Here is a 27,481-nt window from a genome sequence, read left to right as displayed (position 1 = left end):
ACTATAATGGTGACGGCAGAGATCGTGCGCTTTACTGGCGGCGGACCCTCAGACGTAGCAGACGGTATCTGTGTTTCTGTCTCCGGTGGGCTTACATGGTGCACGTTCCCTCTGTTGTCCCCATTACAGTCTATGGCCCCGTTGGCGCTTGCGTCCCAATCCCGTTTTGCGGGGGGTTCGGATATAAGCGCCGACAGGGTCACTGAGCGCAGTGTGAACGCGCCCTACGATCAGTGCCGTGTTTACCTTCTACATGACTGTGACGGATGATTATAGAGGGCACCGCTGGATAATGACAGCTGCTAATATTAGTGCGTCTCACGGGGCTGTGATTACAGGACGCACCCGCTGCTGAGTCACTACACGGCGTGTACAGTCCACAGAGGGCGAGCCGCCCAAACACTGACAATGCCACGGTGTACCAGGACAGGAGCCACACCGGGGACAGACGCCTTGGGGCTTTTGTCTTAAATTCATGAATTTGGAGCTAAAAATAACTTTTCCATTTGGGTTTCATTGAAAATGTTTTTGATTTCTTGCACATTGCTGGCTGCAGAATGAGGTATCTGAGGACCCATCAGTGAGCTCCTCACTTACTGCACTGAGCCTTGGTATTCCTGTATGGAGAGGTGATAGAAGTTGCTTTTAAAGACAATTCCTTTGAGAGTTTAAAACAAGAGCTGCCTGGAAACACGAGTCACATGCAATTTATACTGACTTTTATGGAAAAAGAGTCCCTACAGTAGCTCCTATTGGCAACCTATCAGATTCCACCTCTCACGTCGCACATGAAAGCAGTGACCTGATTGGTTGCCAGGAAAAACGAGCTACAGTTTCTTCGCTAGTTCGCGCTGTGTGAATGGCGTGCTATACCTTTAAGAAAAGTCCCGCCCTCTCAATGATCAACCAAAGATCACATCCTGACCGGTTTGCGAAACAAAGCTGACTGACAGGCGCCGCGCCCAATCACATTCTGAATACTTTGCTGACTGACCCGAAGCTCCGCCTATCTGTCGGGAAGAGAATGACAACCAATGGCGGCGCAGTGGGTGCGGTCAGTGTATCCGCTGAGAGGGCGGTGCCAGTGTTGTGGGTGTGGTCAGTGTATCCGCTGGAGAGGGCGGTGCCTGGCGCTGTGTACCTGAGCGCGGCGGCCGGCACCAGGGACATGCTGGGGCTGGGGTCCGGAGGGGCGGCCAAGTCGCCCAAAGTTCCGTCATTTGTGTCGTATCTGACCCCTGAGGTGAGTGTCGCCTGTGCCCGGGCTCCTGTCATCGCTGTGCCTGCTCCCTGCCTGCACTGCTGCCCTCCGGCACCGTCTACAGCACTGTGTGCCCCCTCCTGCCCTCAGCACTGGATGGCGCTGTGCCCTCTCTGCACCCAGAACACCCTCTGCTCACAGGTCATCACATTGGTGTAGGGGCACAGATCACCAATCTCCTTACCCACCGCGCCACTGTACCTGCTGCTTACCCACCGCACCACTGCCTGGCATTGCTACCCCTTGCCACTGTACCTGCTGCTTACCCACCGCACCACTGCCTGGCACTGCTACCTCTTGCCACTGTACCTGCTGCTTACCCACCGCACCACTGCCTGGCATTGCTACCCCTTGCCACTGTACCTGCTGCTTACCCACCGCACCACTGCCTGGCACTGCTACCTCTTGCCACTGTACCTGCTGCTTACCCACCGCACCACTGCCTGGCATTGCTAACCCTTGCCACTGTACCTGCTGCTTACCCACTGCACCACTGCCTGGCACTGCTACCCCTTGCCACTGTGCCTGCTGCTTACCCACCGCACCACTGCCTGGCATTGCTACCCCTTGCCACTGTGCCTGCTGCTTACCCACCGCACCACTGCCTGGCATTGCTACCCCTTGCCACTGTGCCTGCTGCTTACCCACCGCATCGCTGCGCCCTCACCCTCTGTCCTCGCTGTGCCCTCACCCCTATCGCCGCTGCGCCCTCTATCCTCGCTGTGCCCTCACCCCTATCGCCGCTGCGCCCTCTGTCCTCGCTGCGCCCTCGCCTCCTATCGCCGCTGCGCCGCTTTTCTAACATTTGCACCCAGTTCACTACCAGTCTCCCTCTTACGTGGCGCTGCTGACCGATGCCCTTCTGCCGTCCTCTTTCCTGATATTATTGGGCAGCGCCATCTTATTTCCTAGTTCTGGCCAGTGACTGTGCGCCGTTCTGCTCATCCTGCTGCCAGTCCTGTGGTGCCCCCTCTCTACACAGCTATCCCTACCCAGTCTCCATGCAAGGGTGTCACTGTGCCCTCTCCCCTGGCACGGGTTGGTGCATGTGCCCTCTTGCCCGTTATCCCCCGACTTTTGCTGCCACCACTTCTTTTTGCCCTGACCATTGCTGTTTTCCCTGCTCGCAGGCCACATGCCCATCTCCTGGACCAGTCATGGCCCTGACTGTGGCATTATGCCTTCCTCCTTCTTGAGCAGGCAGTGCCCCAGACAGCGGCCGCCTCAGTCGTACCCCTCCCTGGAAATGTGCAAAAAATGTATCTCCTCCTGGGAAAGTCTGGGGTGATGGGTAACTGAGAGGCGCCGCTTATCTACCGCTAGAATAAGAGGTTTGGCTCGGGCATTGTACTGCTGGCAGATGCCTATGGCCGCCGAGCCAAGTCCTGTCCAGCAGAGGCTACAGGCGCGAGTGCCTTGGGGAGAAGCCTTTATACAGGAGGGGGATCACCAGGGTGCAGCTGCTGCCCAGATCCAGAGAGGACAGGACAGTTATTATAACTTTTTTTTTTTTGTGTAGAAAATATCAAAGTTTCGGGAGAAGTTTTGTCTGTTGTGAAACTTTTTTTGATGTCCCGGTAAGACCTGTTTGCCAAGTTGGAGGAGTTAGGTGTTTGTGCAGGAGACGGGCAGGGAGCAGCCGCTGTGATGTGTGCACCATGAGCACAGGAGGATGGTCTGTCCCCGGCACTGCCATCTGCACCTTAGGGCTGTGTTCACACACGGCAGGAGAATCCTCAGCCTCTTCCCTTAGCAAAAAAAGTGGATCCAGATGGCCAGAAAAAAAACTTGGAGTGAATCCTCTCCAAAAACTCTTAAGATAGCGCTTGATCCACTTTGCTGTTCATGGGTTTTTGGTTTTTTTTTTTTTTTTTACATTTTTCTTGCTTCCCCCAAAGACGTTTAGAAATATATCTGGTGGGGAAAGAAAAATGCTCGTAAATTGTTTGAAACAGATCCTGATGGAATCTGCGCCAAAGTTTGGACAGCGCAATCAAAAGACTAAGGGGGGAAAAAACTTTTAAAAAAAACCTGGAGGGATTCCAAATTTCTGCTGCAGATTTTCATGGCTGACTTGCCCAGAGCTCCTTGGTGCAGATTCTGCTCCAAAATCCACATGGAAAACTGTTCTAAATTCTCTTTCAATAAGCTTCCGATCAGATGGGAAAACTCTTCTGCTATTTACACACGACACCGTTGCAGAGTTTTACCAGGCGACCCCCGCCCCCCCCCCCCTCCGCTGGTCGCGCGAGAACGTCCTGGACCATTTCTCATCGGGCGCTTCCTGCTGTGACGACGAGCGACGCGTGGACGCAGGCGGGAGGACGTCAGGATCGCCACGGCTGACAGGTAAGTAGCGACCGCTGTGATGTTGCTGGTGAGATCTGCCTGTGTGGCAGCTCACTAGCGACCACTTAAAGATGCACCAGCGATCCTGACCGCGTCATATCGCTGGTCGGGATCGCTGGTGCATCGCTATGTGTAACGGTACCCTTACTTTGGATGGTTACCAAAAATAGTGGGGTCCCCTCCAAAAAAAAAAATGGCGTGGAGTCCCTCTATATTTGTTAACCAGCTGAGCAAAAAGCAGACAGCTGCGGCCTGGTATATCTCCCATGGATTTTGGTCCTCACCTGCCTAAAAATAGCAGCCCGCAGCCACCCCACAATTGGCACATCCCAAGATGCATTTTAAAGAGTTTGTCTGGAGCTACAATATTAATGTTCCATCCTTAGACACGAACTATCCTATCAGATCAGCGGGGGTCTGACCACACGCACCCGCTGTTTGCATCTCCCGCACCTGCTAGTGATGGAATAGTGCAGCTTCAAACACCGTCTAGTGGCAGTTATTGGTACTGCAGCTCAGGTCATGTTCATTTCAATAGGAGCTGAGTTGCAATACCCAGAACAGCCACTATATAGTGCATGGAGCTGTGCAGTTCCAGCTTTATGTACTCTGTGCATCCACTCACAGTGGGGGCTGCATACAGCTAAGTGGGCACATCTTCCCCCGACCTTACCCCCTCTGTACTACAGAACGCCAGTGACTGTCTGTCCGCAGTCTCCAATATCATGTCCGCTCTCTATCTGAAACTCAACCTCTCCAAAACTGAACTTCTTCTGCTCCCGCCATCTACTAACCTCCATAAATCTGACATTTCCTTCTCCGTGGGCGGCACCATAATAACACCCCGACAGCAGGTGCGCTGTCTGGGTGTTATGTTTGACACCAATCTCTCCTTCACCTCCCATATACAATCTCTTGCCCACTCCTGCCCCTTACACCTAAAGATCATCTCTAGAATCTGCCCTTTTCTCACCATGGAAACAACAAAAACCCTCACTGTAGCATTGATCCACTCCCACCTGGATTACTGCAATGCTCTATTAATTGGCCTCCCTGTTACTCAACTATCCCCTCTTCAGTCCATCCTTAATGCAGCAGCCAGGGTCGTCCATCTGGCTAATTGGTACTCGGACACGTCCGCTCTTCGCCAGTCCTTACACTGGCTGCCCACTCATTATAGGATCCAATTTAAAGTACTTGTTCTCACCCACAAAGCTCTCCACAGTGCGACACCCCCCTACATCTCCTCCCTCATTTCTGTCCATCGGCCTAACCGACCGCTGCGCTCTGCAAACAACTTTCGACTAACCTCTGCACTAATCCGCACCTCCTACTCCCGACTCCAAGACTTCTCCCGCGCTGCGCCAATCCACTGGAATGCTCTACCCCAAGACATCAGGACTATCCACAATCTGCAGAGTTTCAGGTGCTCCCTCAAAGCACATTTGTTTAGAGCGGCCTATCACCTTCACTAATCAGTCATTCTATGTGTAAGTGTGCGTGTGTAGCCCATTCACTATCTCCATCCATCCCTCACTCCCTCAAGATGGCTGGACCATCATTGTAAATACACACCTGTACTTTGTATCGCCCCCACCTCATTGTAGATTGTAAGCTCTCACGAGCAGGGTCGTCTTATTTTGCTTTAAATTTTGTATTGTTAACGTTGTAACTTATGACTTGTGTTTTGAAACTGTAAGGCTATGTGCACACACTGCAGATTCACCTGCGGGTTTTTTCCCGCGGAAATGCAGGTAAAGTGACCTGCGGTTTCACACCTCTACTATGTTAAAGGTGTGAAACCGCAGCAGAATCCGCAGAAACAATTGACATGCTGTGGGAAAAAAACGCAGCTTTTCCGCAGGTAAAAAACCGCTGTGTGAGCGCTGCGGTTTTGAAAACCCATAGGCTAACATGGTAAAGTACCATGTCTGCGGAACTGCTGCAGTTCCGCAGGGCCAAAACCGCAGCAAAAACCGCAGCGTGTGCACATGGCCTTAAACTGTAAAGCGCTGCGGAATATGTTGGCGCTATATAAAGATTATCCGGCACCCCCACCTATTTAGCGGGTCAGTCTTAGGCTTATTGACAAGTGCCAGATTATCAGACTTTCTGGATCAAGAGATGCCGGCCTGCAGGACCGCCGCTGTGTGGATGAAGTTTTCTTCTGCAGTCCTACAAGAAACCATTTCTGCTAATCATTAACTTTGTGGAAAATCCTGGGGCCATTTCTAGAGTCGGGGGGGCAAAGGTGGCGGTGGATGAGCGTCCTCACCCGTGGCGCTAATCACTTCTAGTTATTTTCCTGACTTAATAAGGAAATGGAAGGTTAAATATTCAGGAAAGCGACGGCCGGCGTCAACTTCACAAAGTATGGAAAGCTGCCCGGAGGTATTTAAAGGGGTATTCCACTAGAAATGTGGATGTGCCCCTTTCCCCCAACTTAGAAGTGTAAAGGTTTAAAAAAAAAAAAAAAAAATCCTCGCTGCTTTCCTGGATTTTCATCTCAAATTTAAAGGGGCTGATCACTTCTGCACATCCTACGCAGCTCTTGTGGTTAGTAGACCCCCCCCCCCCCCCCCCCCCTAGGAATCACATCATGGGACTTGGCAAGTGCCAGAGGCGCCCAGGATTTCTGGTGCAAAAGTGAATTTTCTATGTATTCCTCAAATCCCATTAAGGGTGAGTTGCAGTACCGTGCACGTCCTGTAAACAGATGTGGCGCTATTTCTGCTGGTCAGCAGGGTTTCAATGAAAAGAAACCAAAATTATAACCTTTTTTTTCTTTGGGTCACAGGAGATCGATGTTAAAGAAAAGGCAGAACAAGCAGCGAAGGTTGACTATGTTCCGCTCTTACCAGGTAACATTCTCTTTTGATCCAAGTGTTTCTGAAAAGGAATTTATTGCATAAATGGGTGTTATGGTAAGTTTAATGTATTGAGTTTTTTTTTTTTTTTGCGCATCTGTTTAGCGCAGCCATACTATCTTCAAGAACTCACTTGTTAGCTTTGCTGTATAGGCTGGGAGAGAATAAGCAGAGCCATTTCCTCATTCGAGGATGGGAAATTAATAAAATTGGGAGACGCATGACTGCTCAGCGAGTCGAACGTTCACTTGTATGGGAAGAGGTAGCTGTAGATCAGCGAGTGTCCAGCCGTTGGCCGCTTATCACACACCGTCCACTTCAGTCTCATGGGGTCTCGGCGGGGGCACATACTTATCGTCTTGTCTGTGCTCTAGTGTCCGCGGCTCCCGGCTTATTTCCTCACTAGGAAGCACTCGCCGGTCCGCGCGCCGGTGATGTAATCTGTATCGAAAGGAAGGAAATGGTGACAAATAAATCTGTGTGATCTGTGAGAACAACATCTCCGCAAGATGCTCTGTTTCCTCTGCTGCAATGTAACAAAAACTACAGAAAGTTACGGAGTTTTGTAAAAGTCCTTAAACTATATATAAAGATTTCCAAAATGGCGACATTGTTGCTTTTATTTTTTTCCCCCATTTTTCATTAACTTTTTTTTTATGATAAATTACAGGGGTTGTCTAATACTCGTGACAAATCTTTGATTTTCTCGTGTTTTTTTTTTTTTTTCTTTTTTGCTGGGAAATCTGACTTGTATTGAATAAATTTGGCACAAATCAAATTGCTGAGAAGGCATTTATTATCCTGCCAGACCAAAACTTTTGTAAACAGTGTGGCTTAAAAAAAGTATTAGATCAGTGGGGGGAGGTGCAGTGATCAGTCGATCGCAGGTCCCTCTGCAGTGTACGGAGCAAGAACAGCACAGTGCCGTGCACGGTGTAGTGGCCATTACTGGGTACTGCAGGTCAGTAGGAGCTGAGCTGTTTGGATGCTGTATACTGCGTATATCCATCTGGTAATAGCTGGTCGTGGAGGGTCCCGGTTGTCAGACCCTTGACCTCCATCAATCTGATATTTATGACCTATCCTTATGATCATCATGTATCAGACATCCCCTTTAATGAGCGGCCTCCGCAGTGATAATGTCAGGTGGTTTTGTTCTCGGTCCTCAGGTGAGATGCTTCACTGTGAAGCTGGCAATGTATTTAAGATCTCCCAAGACGAAGGGTCCCAGCGAGGCGTCTGCGGGCGACTGGTGTGCACCAACTTCAAGATCACCTTCCTGTGTGAGGACAGCGCCGAAGATAATGTGAGTGTTGGACGGCCGCTCGCACCTTGCCCTCCTTGGTCCTTAGAGCCATTGCTTGCTCCTATTGCTCAGCGTCCGCTTACAGGCCCTTACACAAGCAATGATGTACCGGGCTACTCAGCGTGGCCTCTGCAGCCGCTAACGAAGGAGCCCAAAGAAGAATCATGTCCTGGGGGTCTCATAAAAGGCTGATCCCATCATAGACCTCTACGGCAAATACACCATAAATGTCTGACGGGGTCAGTTCTTCGCCCTCTGTGGAAATGTCCCGTCACAATCCCTGCAGATAGGTGATGACGGCTGCTGTCGTGTTATCTCCTCCACATCCCTGATTGCCCCCTGGGGGTCTTCTATCCTTATTATCTCATAGGCTCCAGAATTCAAGAACAAGATTGTGGGTGAGAACGACATCACGTTGCAGTGCGTGGACCAGCTGTGCGCAGGTAGGGGAGACTGTAGTGTAGTCTTTTGGTTTTTTTTTTTTCGTCCTGTTTCCTCTTTTTCTTACTATTTTTATCCAAGCATGCTTGAGGTTTCCTCTCCGTACTCATAGTATGCAAATGTGCATCCGAATCTCAGCTGTGTATCTGTCTGTCACGCTAATAGAGCCATCAGATAGACGGAAGATTCGATAGATCGCTACGATTAGATACAGTGGGGGAAATAAGTATTTGATCCCTTGCTGATTTTGGAAGTATGCCCACTGACAAAGACATGAACAGTCTATAATCAGGGTAGGTTAATCTTAACATTAAGAGAATATCAAACATAAGATCCAGAAAATCACATTGTATAAATTTGCATTTTGCAGTGAGAAATAAGTATTTGATCCCTCTGGCAAACAAGACTTAATACTTGGTGGTAAAACCCTTGTTGGCAAGCACAGCAGTCAGACTTTTTTTTGTAGTTGATGAGGTTTGCGCACATGTCAGGAGGAATTTTGGCCCACTCATCTTTGCAGATCATCTCTAAATCATTAAGATTTTGAGGTTGTCGCTTGGCAACTCAGAGCTTCAACTCCCTCCATAAGTTTTCTATGGGATTAAGGTCTGGAGACTGGCTAGTCCACTCCATGACCATAGTGTGCTTCTCTTTGAGCCACTCCTTTGTTGCCTTGGCTGTGTGTTTTGGGTCATTGTCTTGCTGAAAGACACTGCCACGACCCATTGTTAATGTCCTGGTGGAGCAAAGAAAGTTTTCACTCAGGATTTCACGGTACATGGCTCCATCCATTCTCCCATTGATGCGGTGAAGTAGTCCTGTGCCCTTAGCAGAGAAACACCCCCAAAACATAATGTTTCCACCTCCATGCTTGACATTGGGGATGATGTTCTTTGGGTCATAGGCAGCATTTCTCTTCCTCCAAACACGGCGAGTTGAGTTAATGCCAAAGAACTCAATTTTTGTCTCCTCTGACCACAGCACCTTCTCCCAATCACTCACAGAATCATCCAGGTGTTCATTGGCAAACTTCAGATGGGCCTGCACATGTGCCTTCTTGAGCAGGGGAACCTTGCAGGCACTGCAGGATGTTAAACCTTTATGGCGTAATGTGTTACCAATGGTTTTCTTGGTGACTGTGGTCCCAGCTGCCTTGAGATCATTAACTAGTTCCCCCGTGTAGTTTTAGGCTGATCTCTCAACTTCCTCATGATCAAGGATTCACCACGAGGTGAGATTTTGCATGGTGCCCCAGATCGATGCCAATTGACAGTCATTGTGTATTTCTTCCATTTTCTTACTATTGCACCAACAGTTCTCTCCTTCTCACCCAGCATCTTATTGTTTTGTAGCCCAGCTTTATGCAGGTCAATGATCTTGTCTCTGACATCCTTTATAAAGCTCTTTGGTCTTGCCCATGTTGTAGAGGTTAGAGTCTGGCTGATTAATTGAGTCTGTGGACAGGAGTCTTTTATAAAGGTGACTACGTAAGACAGCTGGCTTTAATGCAGATAGCAAGTTGATTAGTAGCGTCTAACTGGTCTGTAGGAGCCAGAACTCTTAATGGTTGGTAGGGGATCAAATACTTATTTCTCACTGCAAAATGCAAATTTATGCAATGTGATTTTTCTGGATTTTATTTCTCCTACACCTCATTGGGGTATACAGGGCCATGGGTGTTATGCTGCTGCCACTAGGAGGACACTAAGTGAACATAAAATTAACTCCTACTCTGCAGTATACACCCTCCTGCTGGCTGAAATTGATCCAGTTCTTTCTTGGTGTTTGTAGGAGGCACTTGGTTCTGGTTTCAGACCCCAATGCTTTCTGTGTTTTTTTTTTTTGTTTTTTTTTTATTAACAGAGTGAAGGGGCGACAGGTCCTTTCAAGGGTCTGATCTCCCCCTGAACCATCAACAGGTGAGAACGTGGAGTAACCCTCCCCGTACCCTCTTCTGCGACGAAGGGGTCATGCCAAGGCTCACTTCAGGGGTGACGGTTCCAGAACGGTCCTGATCTCCCCACATCACCCTAAGGCGATCACATGTAGTGTCACCTTCGGGTTTTTCCCTCTCCTGGAGCCAGGCCTATAGCCAGACCCATCTGATGGCATCCTGCAGCCCCACTACGTCAGACGGATGATGGATGGAAGGACCTCTTCATCCCCTTGTCTATAGGGAGGATGGATTGATATACCTTTTAAGTACAGCGCAACTCCGGCACTGCTACACCGCCTCTGAGTATGACGGCTGTCAGTATCCCCTGTATGGTCCTCCACACAGGGGGAGCGCAAACTCTGGGTCCTGGTCCCTAGGGGGGAGTGCTGGCCCAGTGCCCAGCGGCAGTTGGTCTGTTTGCTGCGACCTGGGTGGCTAAGGCTATGGTTGCTTGGGCAGAGTTTTTAACCACAGCCATTCATGACAGTAATCTTCCCCCGCAAGCAGTCAGCCTCGCCAGTCAGATATCTCAGACCGGAGACTTCGTAGTAAACTCTTCGTTAGATGCAGCCAATTGCACAGGCAGCAGCAAATGCCATCTCCATCAGAAGGGCCCTATGGCTCAGGGAATAGCGAGCGGATTCCGCTTCCAAGAGGTCTTTAACCTCTCTGCCTTACCAAAGCAGTCGCTTATTTGGAGAAAAACTGGACCAACTCATCTGACGCCACCGGGGGAAAGAGTAAATTCCTTCCTCAACAAAGGCCCACCCGGCCGTTTTGGAATTAACAGCTTTGGTCCTGGCCTTTTCGCAACAATTCCAGCTGGTCCACTGCTACCTTTTCTTCTGAATCAGGTCGGTCCCTGCATAGGGACAGAGGTCCCCAGGTCTCATACAGACCTAATCGCACCTTGAAAGCCAGGCTGAAAACGTCTGGATCTAAGGGAGACAGATCTTAGATCTTCTGCACAATGACTCTTGTGGTATCTGGCGGACACCGACAAAGTAAGCGGCAGTTTACTTTCGCTCCGTCAGGTTTGGCTCAGTCATCCACGATGAGTGGGTCAGAGCTGGTGTCCTCCGGATATAAAAGTCTCTCCTCCCCCTCGACACACTTTTTCCCGTCTTCTCCTCCCAAGACAAAGACAGCAGCTTTTTTCCAAGCCGTAGATGTGCTCCGAAGGAACGGGGTCATTATTCCAGTTCCTCAGGACAAAAGGTTCAAGGGTTTTTACTCAAACCTATTTGTAGTACCGAAGGACGAAATGATGCGGCCCATACTGGACCTGAAGTTAAACACCTTTGTCACGGTACGACGGTTCAGAATGGAATCTCTCTGCTCAGTCATCGCCTCGATGGAAAAAGGCACATCCCAATTCACCACACACACACACACACACACCAAAACTTCCTACGCTTTGCGGTTCGCCGGGAACACTTCCAGTTTGTTTTGCGCTTTGGCCTTGCCACCACTCCCAGTGTCTGCAGCAAAGTCATGGCCATTCTTCACGCTCGGAGAGTGGTGGTTCTTGCGTGTCTAGACGATCTACTGATCAAAGGGCCGTCTCTTCGGGCCTGCAATGAGTGCGTAAGTATCACGGTGGATACAATTTCTCACCTGGGCTGGAAGATAAACTTCGAAAAGTCTTCTCCAGTACTGGCTCAACAAATTTCCTTCTCGGGAATGATCCTGGACCCTTCCCACGGGTTGGTAATTCTCCCTTCGAAAAGTCTTCTCCAGTACTGGCTCAACAAATTTCCTTCTCGGGAATGATCCTGGACCCTTCCCACGGGTTGCTAATTCTCCCTTCGAAAAGTCTTCTCCAGTACTGGCTCAACAAATTTCCTTCTCGGGAATGATCCTGGACCCTTCCCACGGGTTGGTAATTCTCCCTTCGAAAAGTCTTCTCCAGTACTGGCTCAACAAATTTCCTTCTCGGGAATGATCCTGGACACTTCCCACGGGTTGGTAATTCTCCCTTCATTGAGGGGGACAGCATCCACCTTGTTAGCCTAATGGCTTGTTTTCTTTCTTAGTTTTGACAGTTTATTATTGTTGTTGGAAGCTCCTACTGCTTTGTTACTGAACTGGATGAATTTCAGCCAGCAGGAGGGTGTATACTGCAGAGAAGGAGTTTTTCTTTCTTCTATGTTCACTTACTGTCCTCCTAGTGGCAGCAGCATAACACCCATGGTCCTGTGTCCCCCGATGATTGGCTCGGAGAAAAGGATTTTATGGTGAGTACACAGAAATCCCTATTTTTGATATTCTATCTCTCAATGTTAAAATTAGCCTACCCTTAAAATTATAGGCTGTTCATAACTTTGTCAGTGGGCAAACTTACAAAATCAGCAAGGGATCAAATACTTATTTCCTTCACTGTAGATTTATCTAATCGTTTCTGCTGGAGCAGTGGTTCTGTAATGCTTGTTCTGGCTGGGGCTGCGGCACTCTGATGCTTGTTCTGGCTGGAACAGTGGTCAGTCCATAGCTCTCACCACAGCATGTACTGGTACCGGGGGGAGTCATGAGGTCGTGTCTCGGGTCTTGTACACAGCAGAGCTGCCGTCACTTCTGCAGGTCACCATAGTACCAGTCAGATTTTCTCTATTGTTCAATCTCCGGCTAAAATAAACACGATTAGGACAATCGCAATGTGCGGAGAAGTAATAATTAACCCCGGGGCGCAGATAAGCAGTGTGAGCTGGCCTGGGCTCAGAGGGCATTTCCCTCTGTACTAATAACGCACAGGTATAGTGGGAAACGACAACTGACACGGCCGTCAGTGAGCCCTGAGCTAGTCCTCCAGTGTCGCCTGCCTCCCAGACTTGTGCAGTGATATTATCTGCACAGATTATTGTAAAATTAGGTATGTGCATAGTTCCTCCATCTGGGGGGTGCTCCGGTATGGGGCCCTGCCGCGTGTGGTGCTCTGGTATGGGGCCTTGACGTGTGTGAAACGCCTCCGATGCTTGTAACAAATTTTTCTCCTCCAGTGTATGACGACAAGAAGAAAGTTCCCATATTGGGGGCACCACTGAAGAAACAGCCCGAGAAGCTGCTGATCTACTGCCGAGACTTCAGGGTGTTTCACTTCGGTCTCCGCTACGCCAAAGAGGATGAAGTGAACCGGGTAATTACAGCTGCGACCTCTGATTGTTCTCTTCTGTTCTTATTTCTATTGTTTCCTGTGTCCAAATGAGCATCTCCCAAACAACAAGTAATGATGTGCCAAAATGGGAGAGGGCAGTAATGCGCCACAATGCCCAGATGAGTTGTCTCGCGCTGCTGTGCCTAGTCCGGTAGTGATGCGGCAAGATTGCACATGGCAGTATTGCCCAGATGAGTGACATCTTTCTGCTGCGCTCATACAAGCAGCAATATGGGTCTCGCCGCTGCGCCCACTGCATTATTCAGCAGAATTAGCTCTACAATACTAGCACTCCATATTTCCACTATACAAGATGTCTTCTTGCTGTCAGTGAATTTATTTTCTGCATTTTGTGTTTCAGATCGTCAATGGGATCATTCATCACACGCTCAGCCCTAAACCCCTGAAGCTGATCTTCCTGTTCTCCTACACGGCGGCAGCCCCTCGTTATGCCGGTGAGCTCTCGGTCATGCAGACTGTAGGTTACACGGGCCGGTACACCACTAGTGATATCACCATATGACAGAATGGCTACCTGCCGCACTCTCGCCTGGATACACAGATGTAGGTGTGTGGTCGGATCACATGTAGCCCTAGATCCATAGATCATTCCGTGTTCTGAGCAGATCGGAGGCACAGGAGGGGACAGGTTGTGCTGTGTGCGGCCGCATGCTGCGAGTCACGGGCAGTGCACGATCTGCACAGCAGGGAGAAGCAGTGACATTGGCATCGCCGTACGTCATTAGTCGGCGAGCCGGGCTGCGCACTAACGATCACATGTCCTTTCATTTCAGCTACAAGTGCCAAGGATCACACTGTCTTGTTTGAGAAGCACCAGGACTGGCGGATGGAGCTGGAGCGCGCCAAGGGGAGCGTGTTTTATAAAGTTTTCGTCAATGAAACCTACAAAGGTTTAGAATGGTACGTGTTGTGTCAGCATTGTGCGACCTATCCGGCGGCTTATTTCACGTGACAATGTAGTAGTAACTTGAGTCAGTGCAAAATGGCGGCAGGTTGTACAGAGGAGACACCCGGGGGACCAAGGAAGCAGCAGGTGGAGGGGACTATGGTGTTTTTTTTTTTGTTTTTTTGATTTTACTGCTGTTTTCTGCAGAGAAACCTAATCCCAAATCCACATATTTTGGTGCTGATTTTTGCAGCAGATTTTACTGTTCATGCAGATTTTTTTTCTTTCAGCAATGCTATGCTTTAGAATACCCTATAATGTTGGCTCTGAGATGCCCATTATAATAGGAAGTATAGATGCTACATTCACTTAGCGCTCCATAGAAGTCTTTCCTTGAATATTTGGGATATTCGTCCGTGTACCTTTGTACTTACCACCGCTCTTCATCCTCCTTTTCGTAGGTTACCTCCTTACTTCATTGTCCCGGCTCATTTACCAGAGGAGAGCGTGTACAAGTTCCACGGGCGAGGGATTCCTGTGAGTACATGATGGCTTTATGCTGGAAATATTCAGACCAAAAGGTTGCTTAAAAGTTCTCCATCTCTATACACTTTTTTTTTTTTTTTTGTTCTGATCAAGTGACTTTAATTAATGGTGGTGCTGATCTCAATATGAGTAGCGGCAATCGCTGGGAGCCCTCGGCTAGCAAGCCTTAGAGCAGAGCCCTGCTGGGCTGGAGGAGTTTTGTAAAGTCTTTGGACACCTTTTGCTTTTATTTCTTATTTGCTTCCTAAATGCAAAACTAGGGAAACTTCTGACTGGCCTTGACTTTAAAATTTTGTTGTTGCCAATAGGTGTAAGTCCGTTTAGGTAGCTTGTCTGCAAAATCTGACACACATCCATCAATTCAATTAAATGTGTCTTGGATCTGACACATTTCTCTGCCTCTCGCTTTTGTAAGTGTTAGCAATAGAGAAGGGGTTGTTGTGCATGACGGATCACAGGACAAATCATGCAGGTCAACTCGCACATGGTGTAGCTGGAGGGGAAACGCCTGATGCTGAGTCATTGAAGGGGAAATCGCCCCAGGTTCGAAGCTGTGCTGATTTATACTGCTACAGAAGACTACAGGATCCACACACGTCACATCCAGCGTGCAGTGAGAAAGATTATGGGCCTCCCACCCAGCCTGTATTGCCGGCAGAGGCGCCCGGGCCTCCCACCCAGCCTGTATTGCCGGCAGAGGCGCCCGGGCCTCCCACCCAGCCTGTATTGCTGGCAGAGGCGCCCAGGCCTCTGAAGCTAGGATCAGGCTGCAAACTGCACATCATGGAATCTGAAAATAAATGAAGGTTGCAGACTGTAAGTTGCTGACGGTGTCCATTGTTTGCCTTATTTTAGATTTGGTGCTGGTCCCGTCAGAATGGGGCGGCTTTGTTCAAAATGGCTTCTCTCCCTAAAGAAGTGGACGATTCCTCCATACAGGAGCAGAAGGCGTTCCTGAACAACAGGTCCGTCGCATGTCGTCCTGACTTTTTGTTAATTTGAGCAGGGTTTGTTTTTTTTTTTTTTTGTTTTTTTACTTGTTAGGATTTATCCTCCGTACTAACTGTTTTCCCTGCAGTGTAGAGAAGATTCTTCACCAGCCGCCCTACGAGGAAGTGAGAATCGAGGATCTGTCCATCACTCTTCCCTCCCTCTCCGACATCCATGCAGCCTATATGCGATTCAAGCAGTTGTTTTTAATAGGTAAGCTTAAAATACACTTTTTTTTTGTGTTTCTGCCTTCCTTTGTATTTTTTTTTTCTATTCCCCCTTAGAAGATTTGAACCTGTGACCGTTTGATCGCTTATACTGTACATTGCAAAACCTCAGTATTGCAGTGTAGAGTGTACTTATGGTTCTGCCATGAAGCCTGGTCACAGGCGGACTTTAGATGGCAGAAATGGTGGCCATTCATCCGGCCCACGGCTTTCATGGTAAGGCATCGAATCCCCAGTCACCTCACAGGAAGGCCAATGGGAACCGATGAGTGAGAGCCCTTAAATCGCCACGGTCTGTGGCTGACAGCAGCATCTAAATGGTTGACAGCAGTAATCACAGTAAGCAGATGCTGTTACAGGCCCTTGCCAGCTATGACAGTCTATGCCATTATTTGTAGTAGGAAATAATAGAGAATAGGAAAGCGCATAAGTTGCAGCGTCGGGTTAGGTTTCTATTTTTTTTTTTTATGCTGTTATCGCAGTGTGACTAATTGAAAGCTTTTTATTTTTTTGTCATACAAAGGGTTAAACTGGATTGAAAACATTCAGAAATATTAACCCCTCCGTGCACCCAAATGTCAGGGTGCGCGGTGTATGGAACTGGCTCAAGAGCTGACCTTGCTGCATACAGGGCAGGCGTGAGCTGTTATACAGCCAGCACCTGTGTCTAACAGCTCCTATCACTGATGTTATGGGGGGGAGGTTGGGGGCTCAAAGTGAAAATAAAGTTTAAATACAATTATTAAAATGTAAATCTCCCCTTTTTCTTCATTTTAAAAATACAAATTACTAAAAGAGTGATCATATTTAGTATCATCTTCATGGGGTGGGGGGGAAGAGGGGTGGGGGGGGAATGAAAGTGTGTACAGTGGAAAATAAGTGTTTTCTGTAGCGGGTGCTGCAAAACTCATTCACGTGTAAGGAAAAAAAAAGTTCCAAAACTGTTCACAAATTTATGCATTACTCTTATTTCCTCCCCCAATTTTATACTTAGATAATTCCACAGAGTTCTGGGTCACAGACTTCAAGTGGTTCTCACTGTTGCACACAAGCAATTGGCTTGAAATTATAAGGTTAGTCGCTGACTGTTATGGCCATTTTAGATTTTTTTTTTTTTTTATTTAAAGGGGTATTCCCATCTCCAAGGTCCTATCACAATATGTTGTAGGTGTTATAATATTAGCAAATACCTCCAATTAGAAATGTAGGCTAGTTCTTCTGATTAGCTATGTCTCTTACCCCTTGTGCAGGGCATTGTGGTAGCTTAGGTATCCATGTTACGGCCAGTAATAACTGTGTGGCTGGTCGTAACCATGGACACTTAAGCTACCGCAATGCCCTGCATATGGGGTAAGAGACATGGCTAATCAGAAGAACTTGACTAAATTTCTAATTGGAGGTATTTGATAATATTATTACACCTACTACATACTGGGCCTGGGAGAAGATCTTGGAGATGGGAATACTCCTTTTTATAATGGAAGCGTTAAACTTTCTGCGTATTAGAATAATTCATTTTCTGCCTCCTTTTCAATATCTCTGCTTGCTGTCATTCAATTTGAGCTTCCATGGGTAACTTCTAAGGGATATAAATCCATCCTAGATTATGGGAAGGGGATACAAGCTCACTGCTTGTTACAGAGCAATTGGAGATATTGAGAAATGAAAGAATTGATTATATAAACTATTGAACCCTCTTCACTCCTGCGGAGGATTGCAATTGATCTCTGCTCCATCTGTTTTCTCACTGCAGACAGTGCCTTAAGAAATCTATTGAAGTTATTGAATATTTGGAAGAAAAAAAAATTAATGTCATCCTTAAAGGTAAGCGGACTGCAGAGCAGGATTGTTAAAGGGGCATTCCCATCTCCAAGATCCTATATGTGTGTGTAATAATAAGAATATTAGTAATTAGAAATGTAGTATAGTTCTTCTGATTCGCCATGCCACTTACCCCCTGTGCAAGGCATTACAATAGCTTAGGTATCCATGGTTATGACCACTTATTTAGTGACAGTGGTTGTAACCATGTATACCTATGCTACCGCAATCCCTGCACGTGGGGGGGTAGATTACACTACATTTCTATTTGGAGGTATTTGATGGTATTATTACACCTACTACATATTGCTAAACAAAGGAAAACACCTATTTTCCCTTCACCCATGACAGCACACCTGAGAGGGATCCGCCCCGCCAGGACAGGAACCTACTGAAATATATGGGGCGGCACCTCTCCCCCTCTTCAGTTGGGTTCCTGTCCTAGGAAGGGAATCAGCCTGACAGCGGCAGTGCCTGTCATGGATGAAGAGCCCAGGGCTGTCCCGGCGCGGGAAGAGCAGGTCGGCTTACCTGCAGCGCCGGCCGTTGGTCTCCTGGAAGCGCAGTCCCCGGTGTCCTCCTGCAGGGTTCGTGCGGGTGCGGCTAGGCGGCCTCTGTGATCCGAGGCGCTCCTCCGTGCCTCCCTCCCGCGTGCCCCGAACCTTCTCCTTCACGACATGACTGGGTGAGCCGGGGGTGGTTTCCGGCCACTGACTTCAGCGGTGCGGGGCATCCTGGCAGCACGCCGGCTGACGTCAGAGGCGACGGCAAAATGGCGCCTGGTGCGACGCCAGCCGCATTAAGAAGAATACCACTTGGCCGGCGGTCGCAGGGGGGAGGGGAGAGAAGAAGAAAAAAAAAAAGGTCCGGCCCGGTGAGGGTTTCCTATTTGAAGGAGGAAGGATGTCAGTGCGGCCAGGTAAAACCATGGGGTCGGAGCAGGAACGATCACCATCTCTGCCCCCATCACAAACCTCCGCTCGCAAGCATAGCAGCCGTTCAAGCAGCAGTCGCCCGAGCCACAGGTCAGGAGACTCCCTCGATGTCCAGAGAGCACAGGTCATGTGCTCCACCACAGCCTCCGAGTCCGGTACCCGACTTTGAGTGGTGAGTGATCTCCGTGAATGTTAGTATGTTGTTAATAGGGTCCTTCTTGTGTGTTAATTTGCTTAGGAAAAGGCCAAAAAAGCAGGGAGCAAGAGAAACAATAGGGATTGTGCTATATGTAGGAGCCCCCTAGCGAGAGATTGGCAGAAGGACCTTTGCGCCAGCTGTATCCAGCGAACCATGGTGGAGGAGGCACCGAGCTTTGCAACTAACCTCAGCTCAGTCATCAGGTCTGAGGTGTAAGGCTCCCTTAAAGTGGTGTTAAAGAGAGAGAAAAAGAGTAGGAAAGACTCCCCTAGTTCTTCCTCAGACTCCTCCTCGGCTGTATCTCTGGACAAACAACTGTCCTCCTCCTCTTCGGATAGTGACTCGGGTGGCAAGCCGTGTTTTCCGGTAGAGGATACGGATGCTCTCCTCAAAGCCATTAGGGTAACCATGGGCCTACAGGAGGAAAAAACTGCTAAGTCTCTGGAAGACGTCATGTTCGGTGGTCTACAGGAAAGAAAGAAACGCACCTTTCCAGTCAATGAGAGAGTCCAGGCACTCATTGAAAGAGAATGGAAGAAGCCTGAAAGATCAGGAGCACTTCCCTCCTCCTTGAACATAAAGACACGGCGATATGGGACAAAGTCCCAAAGATTGACGTAGCAGTGTCTAGGTCGTCTAAAAAATTGGCCCTGCCCCTGGAAGACTCAGGTGTACTTAGAGACCCGCTAGATAAAAAAGCAGATTCCTACTTAAGACATACGTGGGAAGCAGCGGCAGGAGGACTAAAACCGGCAATAGCCGGCACCTGCACAGCATGTTCCTTAATGATTTGGCTACAACAGCTGAAAGAGAAACTCTCTTCAAAGGTCTCGAGGGAAAAAATTCTGGCGGATATGTATCTTCTATACGGAGCCGCAGCTTTTTTGGCCGACACTTCCGCCGATTCCATGAGACTGACAGCGAGAGCAGCAGGGTTATCAAACGCCGCAAGGCGCGCATTATGGCTTAAAGGTTGTCCAGCAGACCTACAGTCTAAAGCTAAGTTGTGGTCTCTCCCATGTGATGGTCAATTTTTATTTGGAAGAAAATCTAGATGACATCTTGGAAAAAGCAAGTGATAGAAAGGCTTCCCCAGGTTTCCAAGAGATCAAAGAAGGCCGTCCTTTCGGAGAGGAAAATTCAACAGGGGCCGTCCTCCGGGGGATAGAAAAAGATGGAAGGACAAAAGGAAGGAGTCTGGATTCATGTTCGGAGGAGCCACCTCATCCTCAAAAAAAAAAAAGTCAAACGTGTTCTGACCGAAGTCCCAAGCGGACAGGAGAGAAGGGGTTTCTACTCACCCCTCTTCCTTATAAAAACAAAAAACGGACCAGTCATTCAGAACAATTATAATCCTCAGAGGCCTCAATCAATGGATAGAAAATCAGACCTTCAAAATGGAGTCAGTAATTACGGCTATAAAGCTACAACACCACAATTGTTTTATGGCCGTAGTCGATCTAAAGGATGCCTACCATCACGTCCTGATCCACCCAGGTTATCAAAGATACTTAAGAGTAGCTCTCTACATCCAGGGCAATCTCGGGCATTTTCAGTTCAGAACCCTTCCATTCGGCATATCCATAGCCCCGAGAGTGTTTTACGAAAATCGTGGCGGAGATGACAGCCTTCCTCCGAATCCACAACACAACTATAATGCCCTTTTTGGACGATTTTCTAATAGTGGGCAACTCAGAACACCACTGCACAGAGCAGGTAGAAAGAGTAACAAATACCCTACAGAAACTCGGGTGGATGGTGAACATCAAAAAATCAAAACTACAACCCCTAAAGAGACAGATTTTTCTAGGGTTCATCCTGGACTCAGAACAACAAACTTGTCTGTTACCAGAGGCCAAGATGGAAAAGGTGAGGAATATGACTTGGCGGCCCTAGACCAACCTCACATGACCCTGAGAGGTGCTATGTCCTTACTAGGCACCCTGACAGCATGTATCCCAGCGGTCAGGTGGGCACCATTTCATACCCGTCAACTTCAGGCAGAAATTCTATCAGCACAGAGATCGCTAAGAGGGCGTTTGGAAGGAAGGCTGGAGCTTTCCTTTAAAGGTCAAAAACTCTCTCAGATGGTTAGACAGAACAAACCTGATGTCAGGAATGTTATGGCACAGACCAGTGTCCGACATAATTCTGACAGACGCAAGTTCCTCGGTGTGGGGGGACGCACCTAAGGGGACAGGCGGCCTAGGGTCCCTGGGGGCCTCAAGAGCAAAACACATCCTCCGACTTAAGAGAACTACGGGCAGTAAACAAAGCCTTAAAAGTCTTTATTCCCCGTCTAAAAGGCCGCAATGTCCGGATCATGTCAGACAACAAAGTGACAGTGGCGTATATCAATCACCGGGGGGGGAACAATGTCACACTCCTTAAAGGGGTTGTCCGGGCTTTTCACATAATCTCAGTGCATATCTAGGCTCCAGAATACTGACAATAAGTAATTTACCTTCTGTGGCCAGTTTGCAGGGTTTGCTAGATGTCATGTCTTGCTTGTAAGAAAAACATCCAGGGGGGTGTGTTCTGGCATTGAAATGAGAATTGGTCGTTTCCTCCTCAATAGTTTCACTTTCCATAGATCACTGTTCAGCGTTTGTCTGGGGGAGGAGCAGCTGGGTGGGTCTGCTCTCTGCACTGAGGCTGCTAGAGGGGGAGGATTTGTTACTGTGTGAGGGCTTGTTCATGAGGTCGGAGAGGGCCTGTTGCTATGGAGGGTGGGGTTGTTGCTATAGAGGGCATGTTTGGCGTACAGTCAGAGGAAACGACCAGTCCTCATTTCAATGCCAGAACACCCCCCCCCCCCCCCAGAGATTTTTTATTATAAGCAAGAGCTGATGTCTAGCAAACCCTGCAAACTGGCCACAGAAGGTAAATTACTTATTGTCAGCATTCTGCAGCCCAGATATGCACTGAGATTATGTGAAAAGCCCGGACAACCCCTTTAATGAATGCGACCAGAGAGCTTTTTCACAGAGCAGAGCGACATCTACTCTCCCTGACAGCACTACATATAAGAGGGGTAGAAAACGTAGAAGCCGACTTCCTGGGCCGCAATATACTAAGGCAAGGAGAAAGGACCCAAAATCAGTTAGTGTTTCAGAAGATTGCAAATTCCATGGAATTTCAAACTAAGTTACGCGTTTCCTCCAGTAGCTCTGATCCCAACAGTTGTGAGGAAAATAAGGGAAGATCAAGCCAGAGTGATCTTAATAGCCCCGTTCTGGCCTAAAAGGCCCTGGTTCTCGCTGCTACAAATGATGTCCCTCTCAGATCCATGGGTACTACCAGAGATCCCAGACCTGCTAGCTCAGGGTCCAATATTCGACACGCAAGTCAAAGGGATTCCATCTGACGGCGTGGAATTTGAAAGGTCACTTTTAAGGATAGAGGTTTTTCTCCGGGGTTGGTGGCTATGCTGTTGAAAAGTAGGAAGCCAGTAACAACTAACATACAGTGGGGCAAAAAAGTATTTAGTCAGTCAGCAATAGTGCAAGTTCCACCACTTAAAAAGATGAGAGGCGTCTGTAATTTACATCATAGGTAGACCTCAACTATGGGAGACAAACTGAGAAAAAAAAATCCAGAAAATCACATTGTCTGGTTTTTTTTTTTTTCATTTTATTTGCATATTATGGTGGAAAATAAGTATTTGGTCAGAAACTAAATTTCATCTCAATACTTTGTGATATATCCTTTGGCAATGACAGAGGTCAAACATTTTCTGTAAGTCTTCACAAGGTTGCCACACACTGTTGTTGGTATGTTGGCCCATTCCTCCATGCAGATCTCCTCTAGAGCAGTGATGTTTTTGGCTTTTCGCTTGGCAACACGGACTTTCAACTCCCTCCAAAGGTTTTCTATAGGGTTGAGATCTGGAGACTGGCTAGGCCACTCCAGGACCTTGAAATGCTTCTTACGAAGCCACTCCTTCGTTGCCCTGGCGGTGTGCTTTGGATCATTGTCATGTTGAAAGACCCAGCCACGTTTCATCTTCAATGCCCTTGCTGATGGAAGGAGGTTTGCCCTCAAAATCTCACGATACATGGCCCCATTCATTCTTTCATGTACCCGGATCAGTCGTCCTGGCCCCTTTGCAGAGAAACAGCCCCAAAGCATGATGTTTCCACCACCGTGCTTTACAGTAGATATGGTGTTTGATGGATGCAACTCAGTATTCTTTTTCCTCCAAACACGACAAGTTGTGTTTCTACCAAACAGTTCCAGTTTGGTTTCATCAGACCATAGTACATTCTCCCAAAACTCCTCTGGATCATCCAAATGCTCTCTAGCAAACTTCAGACGGGCCCGGACATGTACAGGCTTAAGCAGTGGGACACGTCTGGCACTGCAGGATCTGAGTCCATGGTGGCGTAGTGTGTTACTTATGGTAGGCCTTGTTACATTGGTCCCAGCTCTGTGCAGTTCATTCACTAGGTCCCCCCGCGTGGTTCTGGGATTTTTGCTCACCGTTCTTGTGATCATTCTGACCCCACGGGGTGGGATTTTGCGTGGAGCACCAGATCGAGAGAGATTATCAGTGGTCTTGTATGTCTTCCATTTTCTAATTATTGCTCCCACAGTTGATTTCTTCACTCCAAGCTGGTTGGCTATTGCAGATTCATCTTCCCAGCCTGGTGCAGGGCTACAATTTTGTTTCTGGTGTCCTTTGACAGCTCTTTGGTCTTCACCATAGTGGAGTTTGGAGTCAGACTGTTTGAGGGTGTGCACAGGTGTCTTTTTATACTGATAACAAGTTTAAACAGGTGCCATTACTACAGGTAATGAGTGGAGGAAAGAGGAGACTCTTAAAGAAGAAGTTACAGGTCTGTGAGAGCCAGAAATCTTGATTGCTTGTTTCTGACCAAATACTTATTTTCCACCATAATATGCAAATAAAATGAAAAAAAACAGACAATGTGATTTTCTGGATTTTTTTTTTTCTCAGTTTGTCTCCCATAGTTGAGGTCTACCTATGATGTAAATTACAGACGCCTCTCATCTTTTTAAGTGGTGGAACTTGCACTATTGCTGACTGACTAAATACTTTTTTGCCCCACTGTATATGGTAGAACATGGAATAAGTTTCTACAGTTCCTTGGGAAGCCTTTTAAACCAAAAGCCCCCGATTAAGGCAATCTTGGAATACTTACAGGCAGGATTACAGCTAGGACTAGCGGTAAATACCCTTAATGTTCAGGTGTCCGCACTGAGCGCACTATATAACTGCAACATAGCTGCAAACAGATGGGTAGCTAGATTCATTAAAACCTGCCATGGGTCTAGACCGATCCCATTACCAAGAATAGCCCTGTGGGATTTTAATCTGGTGTTAGAAGCCCTTGCGAAAGAGCCATTTGAACCAATTCAACAACTGTCTGTAAAATATCTTACCCTAAAGACCATTATTTTAGTGGCCCTTACATCGGCCCGTAGAGTAAGTGACTTGCAGGCCCTCTCAGTGAATCCACCTTATACCCAGGTGTACCAGGACAGGGTCATCCTAAAAACAGTCCCTGCTTATCTACCTAAAGTGGTATCAGATTTCCACTGTAGCCAGGAGTTTGTTCTCTCCTCCTTCTGTGAGAATCCAAAAAACCCAAGGGAGGAGAAATTCCACAAATTGGATGTTAAAAGGGCCCTGCTCGAACATATATCAGTAACTAGCCAGTGGAGGAGGTCCCAGTCCCTATTTGTAGCCTTCCAGGGTGCCAGAAAGGGCTATGGAGTGTCAAAAGGGACTATTGCCAGATTGATTAGGGAGGCCATTAGTATAGGCTAGTGGTGTTCCGATTCCTGACTGCATCACGGCTCATTCCACCAGAGCTGTGGCGACCTCCTGGGCTGAAAAGGCAGAGGTATCGATAGAGCAAATCTGTAAGGCCGCTACCTGGGCCTCACCATCAACCTTCTTTAAGCACTATAGATTAAATCTATCCTCCTCTGTTGACTTAACATTTTGGTAGCAGGGTGCTGCAAGCCGTGGTCCCTCCCTAAGGTGTTCGAAGTCTCCAAAAAAATCTCAGGTGTGCTGTCATGGGTGAAGGGAAAACCACCATGGTTACTTAGCGGTAGCCGGTTTTTCCGGAGCCCATGACAGCACCCGTATATTCTCCTCCCCCCTTTTCACCGTATGGGTGTGCACGGTGTATTTGTGTGATGTGGTGTTGGATAAACATGTAACTAACCGGGAAGTCCTCTCAATGCTCTGTAACCCAACTGAAGTGGGGGAGAGGTGCCGCCCCTTATATTTCAGTAGGGTCCTGGCGGGGCAGATCCCTCTCTCAGGTGTGCTGTCATGGGTTCCGGGAAAAAAACTGCTACCGGTAAGTAACCATGGTGGTATACCTCTCAAATTATGGTATAAAAATGATTAACTTATTGACCAAATACAACAAGATAGTGGGGTGGGGAACAGATACCAGATGGATAGGGCACAATACAGGGGACAAATATATCCACAGAATAATGTAGCATATATCAGAACAGTCAGGATCAATGACACCTGAAAAAGTTGAGTCCAAATAAATAACCAATAATACAAAGATAATGTATAAATACCATCAAGACAATGGCATGTGATAAACAATAAAGTGATGTGTGCTTTTAGTATGGTATAAAGAATATAGTGCAAATGTATGCAAGGCAAAAAGAGGCAGCATGTATAAATGGCCAAAATGGTGAAAAATGCTGGAAAATATAGCATAACGCTGACCTATAGACTCAAAATATATACCTTATTGCACAGCAGCAAAAGTCCCCTGGATGCGCCCAGCCCCGACGCCCGTTTCTTGTTGTATTTGGTTAATTTTATACCATAATTTGGGACGTATATCTGTCTTTACCTTTTTGTCTTGCTTACATTTTCCGATTGTCCTTTGTATTTTCCATGGATGCATAAATGGTGGTAGTGGTATTTCTTCTTTGATGCTATGCTATGACCACAAATGTTGCATGTGCACATCGCCTGGAGTGTTTTTAAGTGTTTAACCCCTTACCTACAAATGACGTAATATTCCGTCCATGTGACCCTGGACCTAACTACCATGGACGGAATATTACGTCCCAGCGATCAGCGGCGCCCACGTGGTGAGCGCCGCTGATCGCGGCCGGGTGTCAGCTAATTATCATAGCTGACACCCGGCACAATGAGTCAGGGGCGGTCACGGACCGCCCCCGACACGTTAACCCCTTGCACACCGCGATCAAACGCAATCGCGGTGTACCGGGGGTTAAAGGGAAGCAGCGGCAGGGAGGGGGCTCCCTCCGTGCTTCCCTGAGCCCCCCACGGCAGCGCAATGTGCAGCGCTGCTGCGGGGGGCTCTTTCCCTACAGGCCCCCGGATCCAAGATGGCGACGGGGGCCTGCAGGGAGCTGACTTCCTCACTGCCTGCAAAGCGCAGGCATGAGGAAGTCTGCAGCAGTGCCTGTGACAGATCGCTGATCTGTCACAGTGATCTGTGATGTGACAGATCAGCGATCTGTCACAGGACAGTGATGTCCCACCTGGGACAAGGTAATAAAGTTAAAAAAAAAGTGTTAAAAATAATTTAAAAAATCGCTAAATAAATTAGTAAAAAAATATTCCCCAATAAATCCATTTTTTCAAAATAAAAAAAAACAAACAATAAAAGTACACATTTGGTATCCCCACGTCGGTAATGACCTGCCCTATAAAACTGTCCCTTTAGTTAACCCCTTTAGCGAACCCCTTAAATAAAAAAAGAAGCAAAAAATGATTTATCATACCACCGAACAAAAAGTGCAATAACGCGCGATCAAAAAGACGCATATAAATATCCATGGTACCGCTGAAAACGTCATCTTATCCCGCAAAAAACGAGCCGCCACACAGCATCATCCGCAAAAAATAAGTTTTAGCTCGCAGAATAAAGCGATACAAAAATAATTATTTTTTATATAAAATTGTTTTCATTGCAAAAAACCGACAAAACATAAAAAAAGACCTAAATGAGGTATCGCTGTAACCGTACTGACCTAAAGAATAAAAACGCTTTATCAATTTTACCGCACGCGGAACGGTGTAAACGCACCCCCCAAAAGAAATTCATGAAACGCTGGTTTTTGTTCATTCTGCGTCCCAAAAATCGGAATAAAAAGCGATCAAAAAATGTCACGTGCCCGAAAATGGTACCAATAAAAACGTCAACTCGTCCCGCAAAAAATAAGACCTCGCATGACTCGGTGGGTCAAAATACGGAAAAATTATAGCTCACAATATGTGGTGATGCAAAAACTATTTTTACAATAAAAAGCGTCTTTTAGCGTGCGACAGCTGCCAAACATAAAAACCGCCATAAATAGTAAATCAAACCCCCCGTTATCACCCCCTTAGTTAAGGGAAAAATAATAAAACTAAAAGAAAATGTATTTATTTCCATTTTCCCGCTAGGGTTAGGGCTAGGGCTCAGATTAGGGTTAGGGGTGTGTTGAGGTTAGGGTTGGAGTTATAATTGGGGGGGTTTCCACTGTTTGGGCACATCAGGGGCTCTCCAAAGGCAACATGGCGTCT

General features: G+C 47.6%; 1 protein-coding gene across 2 annotated transcripts in view; it reads left to right on the top strand.

Moving 5' to 3' along the window:
- The first annotated feature begins 1,079 nt into the window (after window positions 1–1,079).
- The window catches only part of MTMR12 (myotubularin related protein 12), a 35,739-nt gene continuing 9,337 nt past the window's right edge, over window positions 1,080–27,481 (top strand). The window contains exons 1-12 of one of the 2 annotated variants that reach the window (XM_073543887.1): window positions 1,080–1,243; window positions 6,408–6,471; window positions 7,647–7,783; window positions 8,154–8,226; window positions 13,157–13,293; window positions 13,673–13,766; window positions 14,106–14,232; window positions 14,680–14,755; window positions 15,620–15,729; window positions 15,843–15,967; window positions 16,976–17,054; window positions 17,735–17,805. In XM_073543887.1, coding sequence (XP_073399988.1) covers window positions 1,169–1,243; window positions 6,408–6,471; window positions 7,647–7,783; window positions 8,154–8,226; window positions 13,157–13,293; window positions 13,673–13,766; window positions 14,106–14,232; window positions 14,680–14,755; window positions 15,620–15,729; window positions 15,843–15,967; window positions 16,976–17,054; window positions 17,735–17,805 — 1,168 coding nt within the window. In that variant the 5' untranslated portion in view covers window positions 1,080–1,168. Of the gene's footprint in view, window positions 1,244–6,407; window positions 6,472–7,623; window positions 7,784–8,153; window positions 8,227–13,156; window positions 13,294–13,672; window positions 13,767–14,105; window positions 14,233–14,679; window positions 14,756–15,619; window positions 15,730–15,842; window positions 15,968–16,975; window positions 17,055–17,734; window positions 17,806–27,481 lie in introns of those variants that run through there. The other variant, XM_073543888.1, reaches the window with a different exon arrangement.

Source organism: Dendrobates tinctorius, unplaced genomic scaffold (genome assembly GCF_039654945.1).
Source record: "Dendrobates tinctorius isolate UK_male_01 unplaced genomic scaffold, ASM3965494v1 ptg000135l, whole genome shotgun sequence".
Lineage (NCBI taxonomy): Eukaryota > Metazoa > Chordata > Amphibia > Anura > Dendrobatidae > Dendrobates > Dendrobates tinctorius.
The sequence above is the reverse complement of the archived record's forward strand: the minus strand, read 5'-3'. Positions and strand labels throughout refer to the sequence as shown.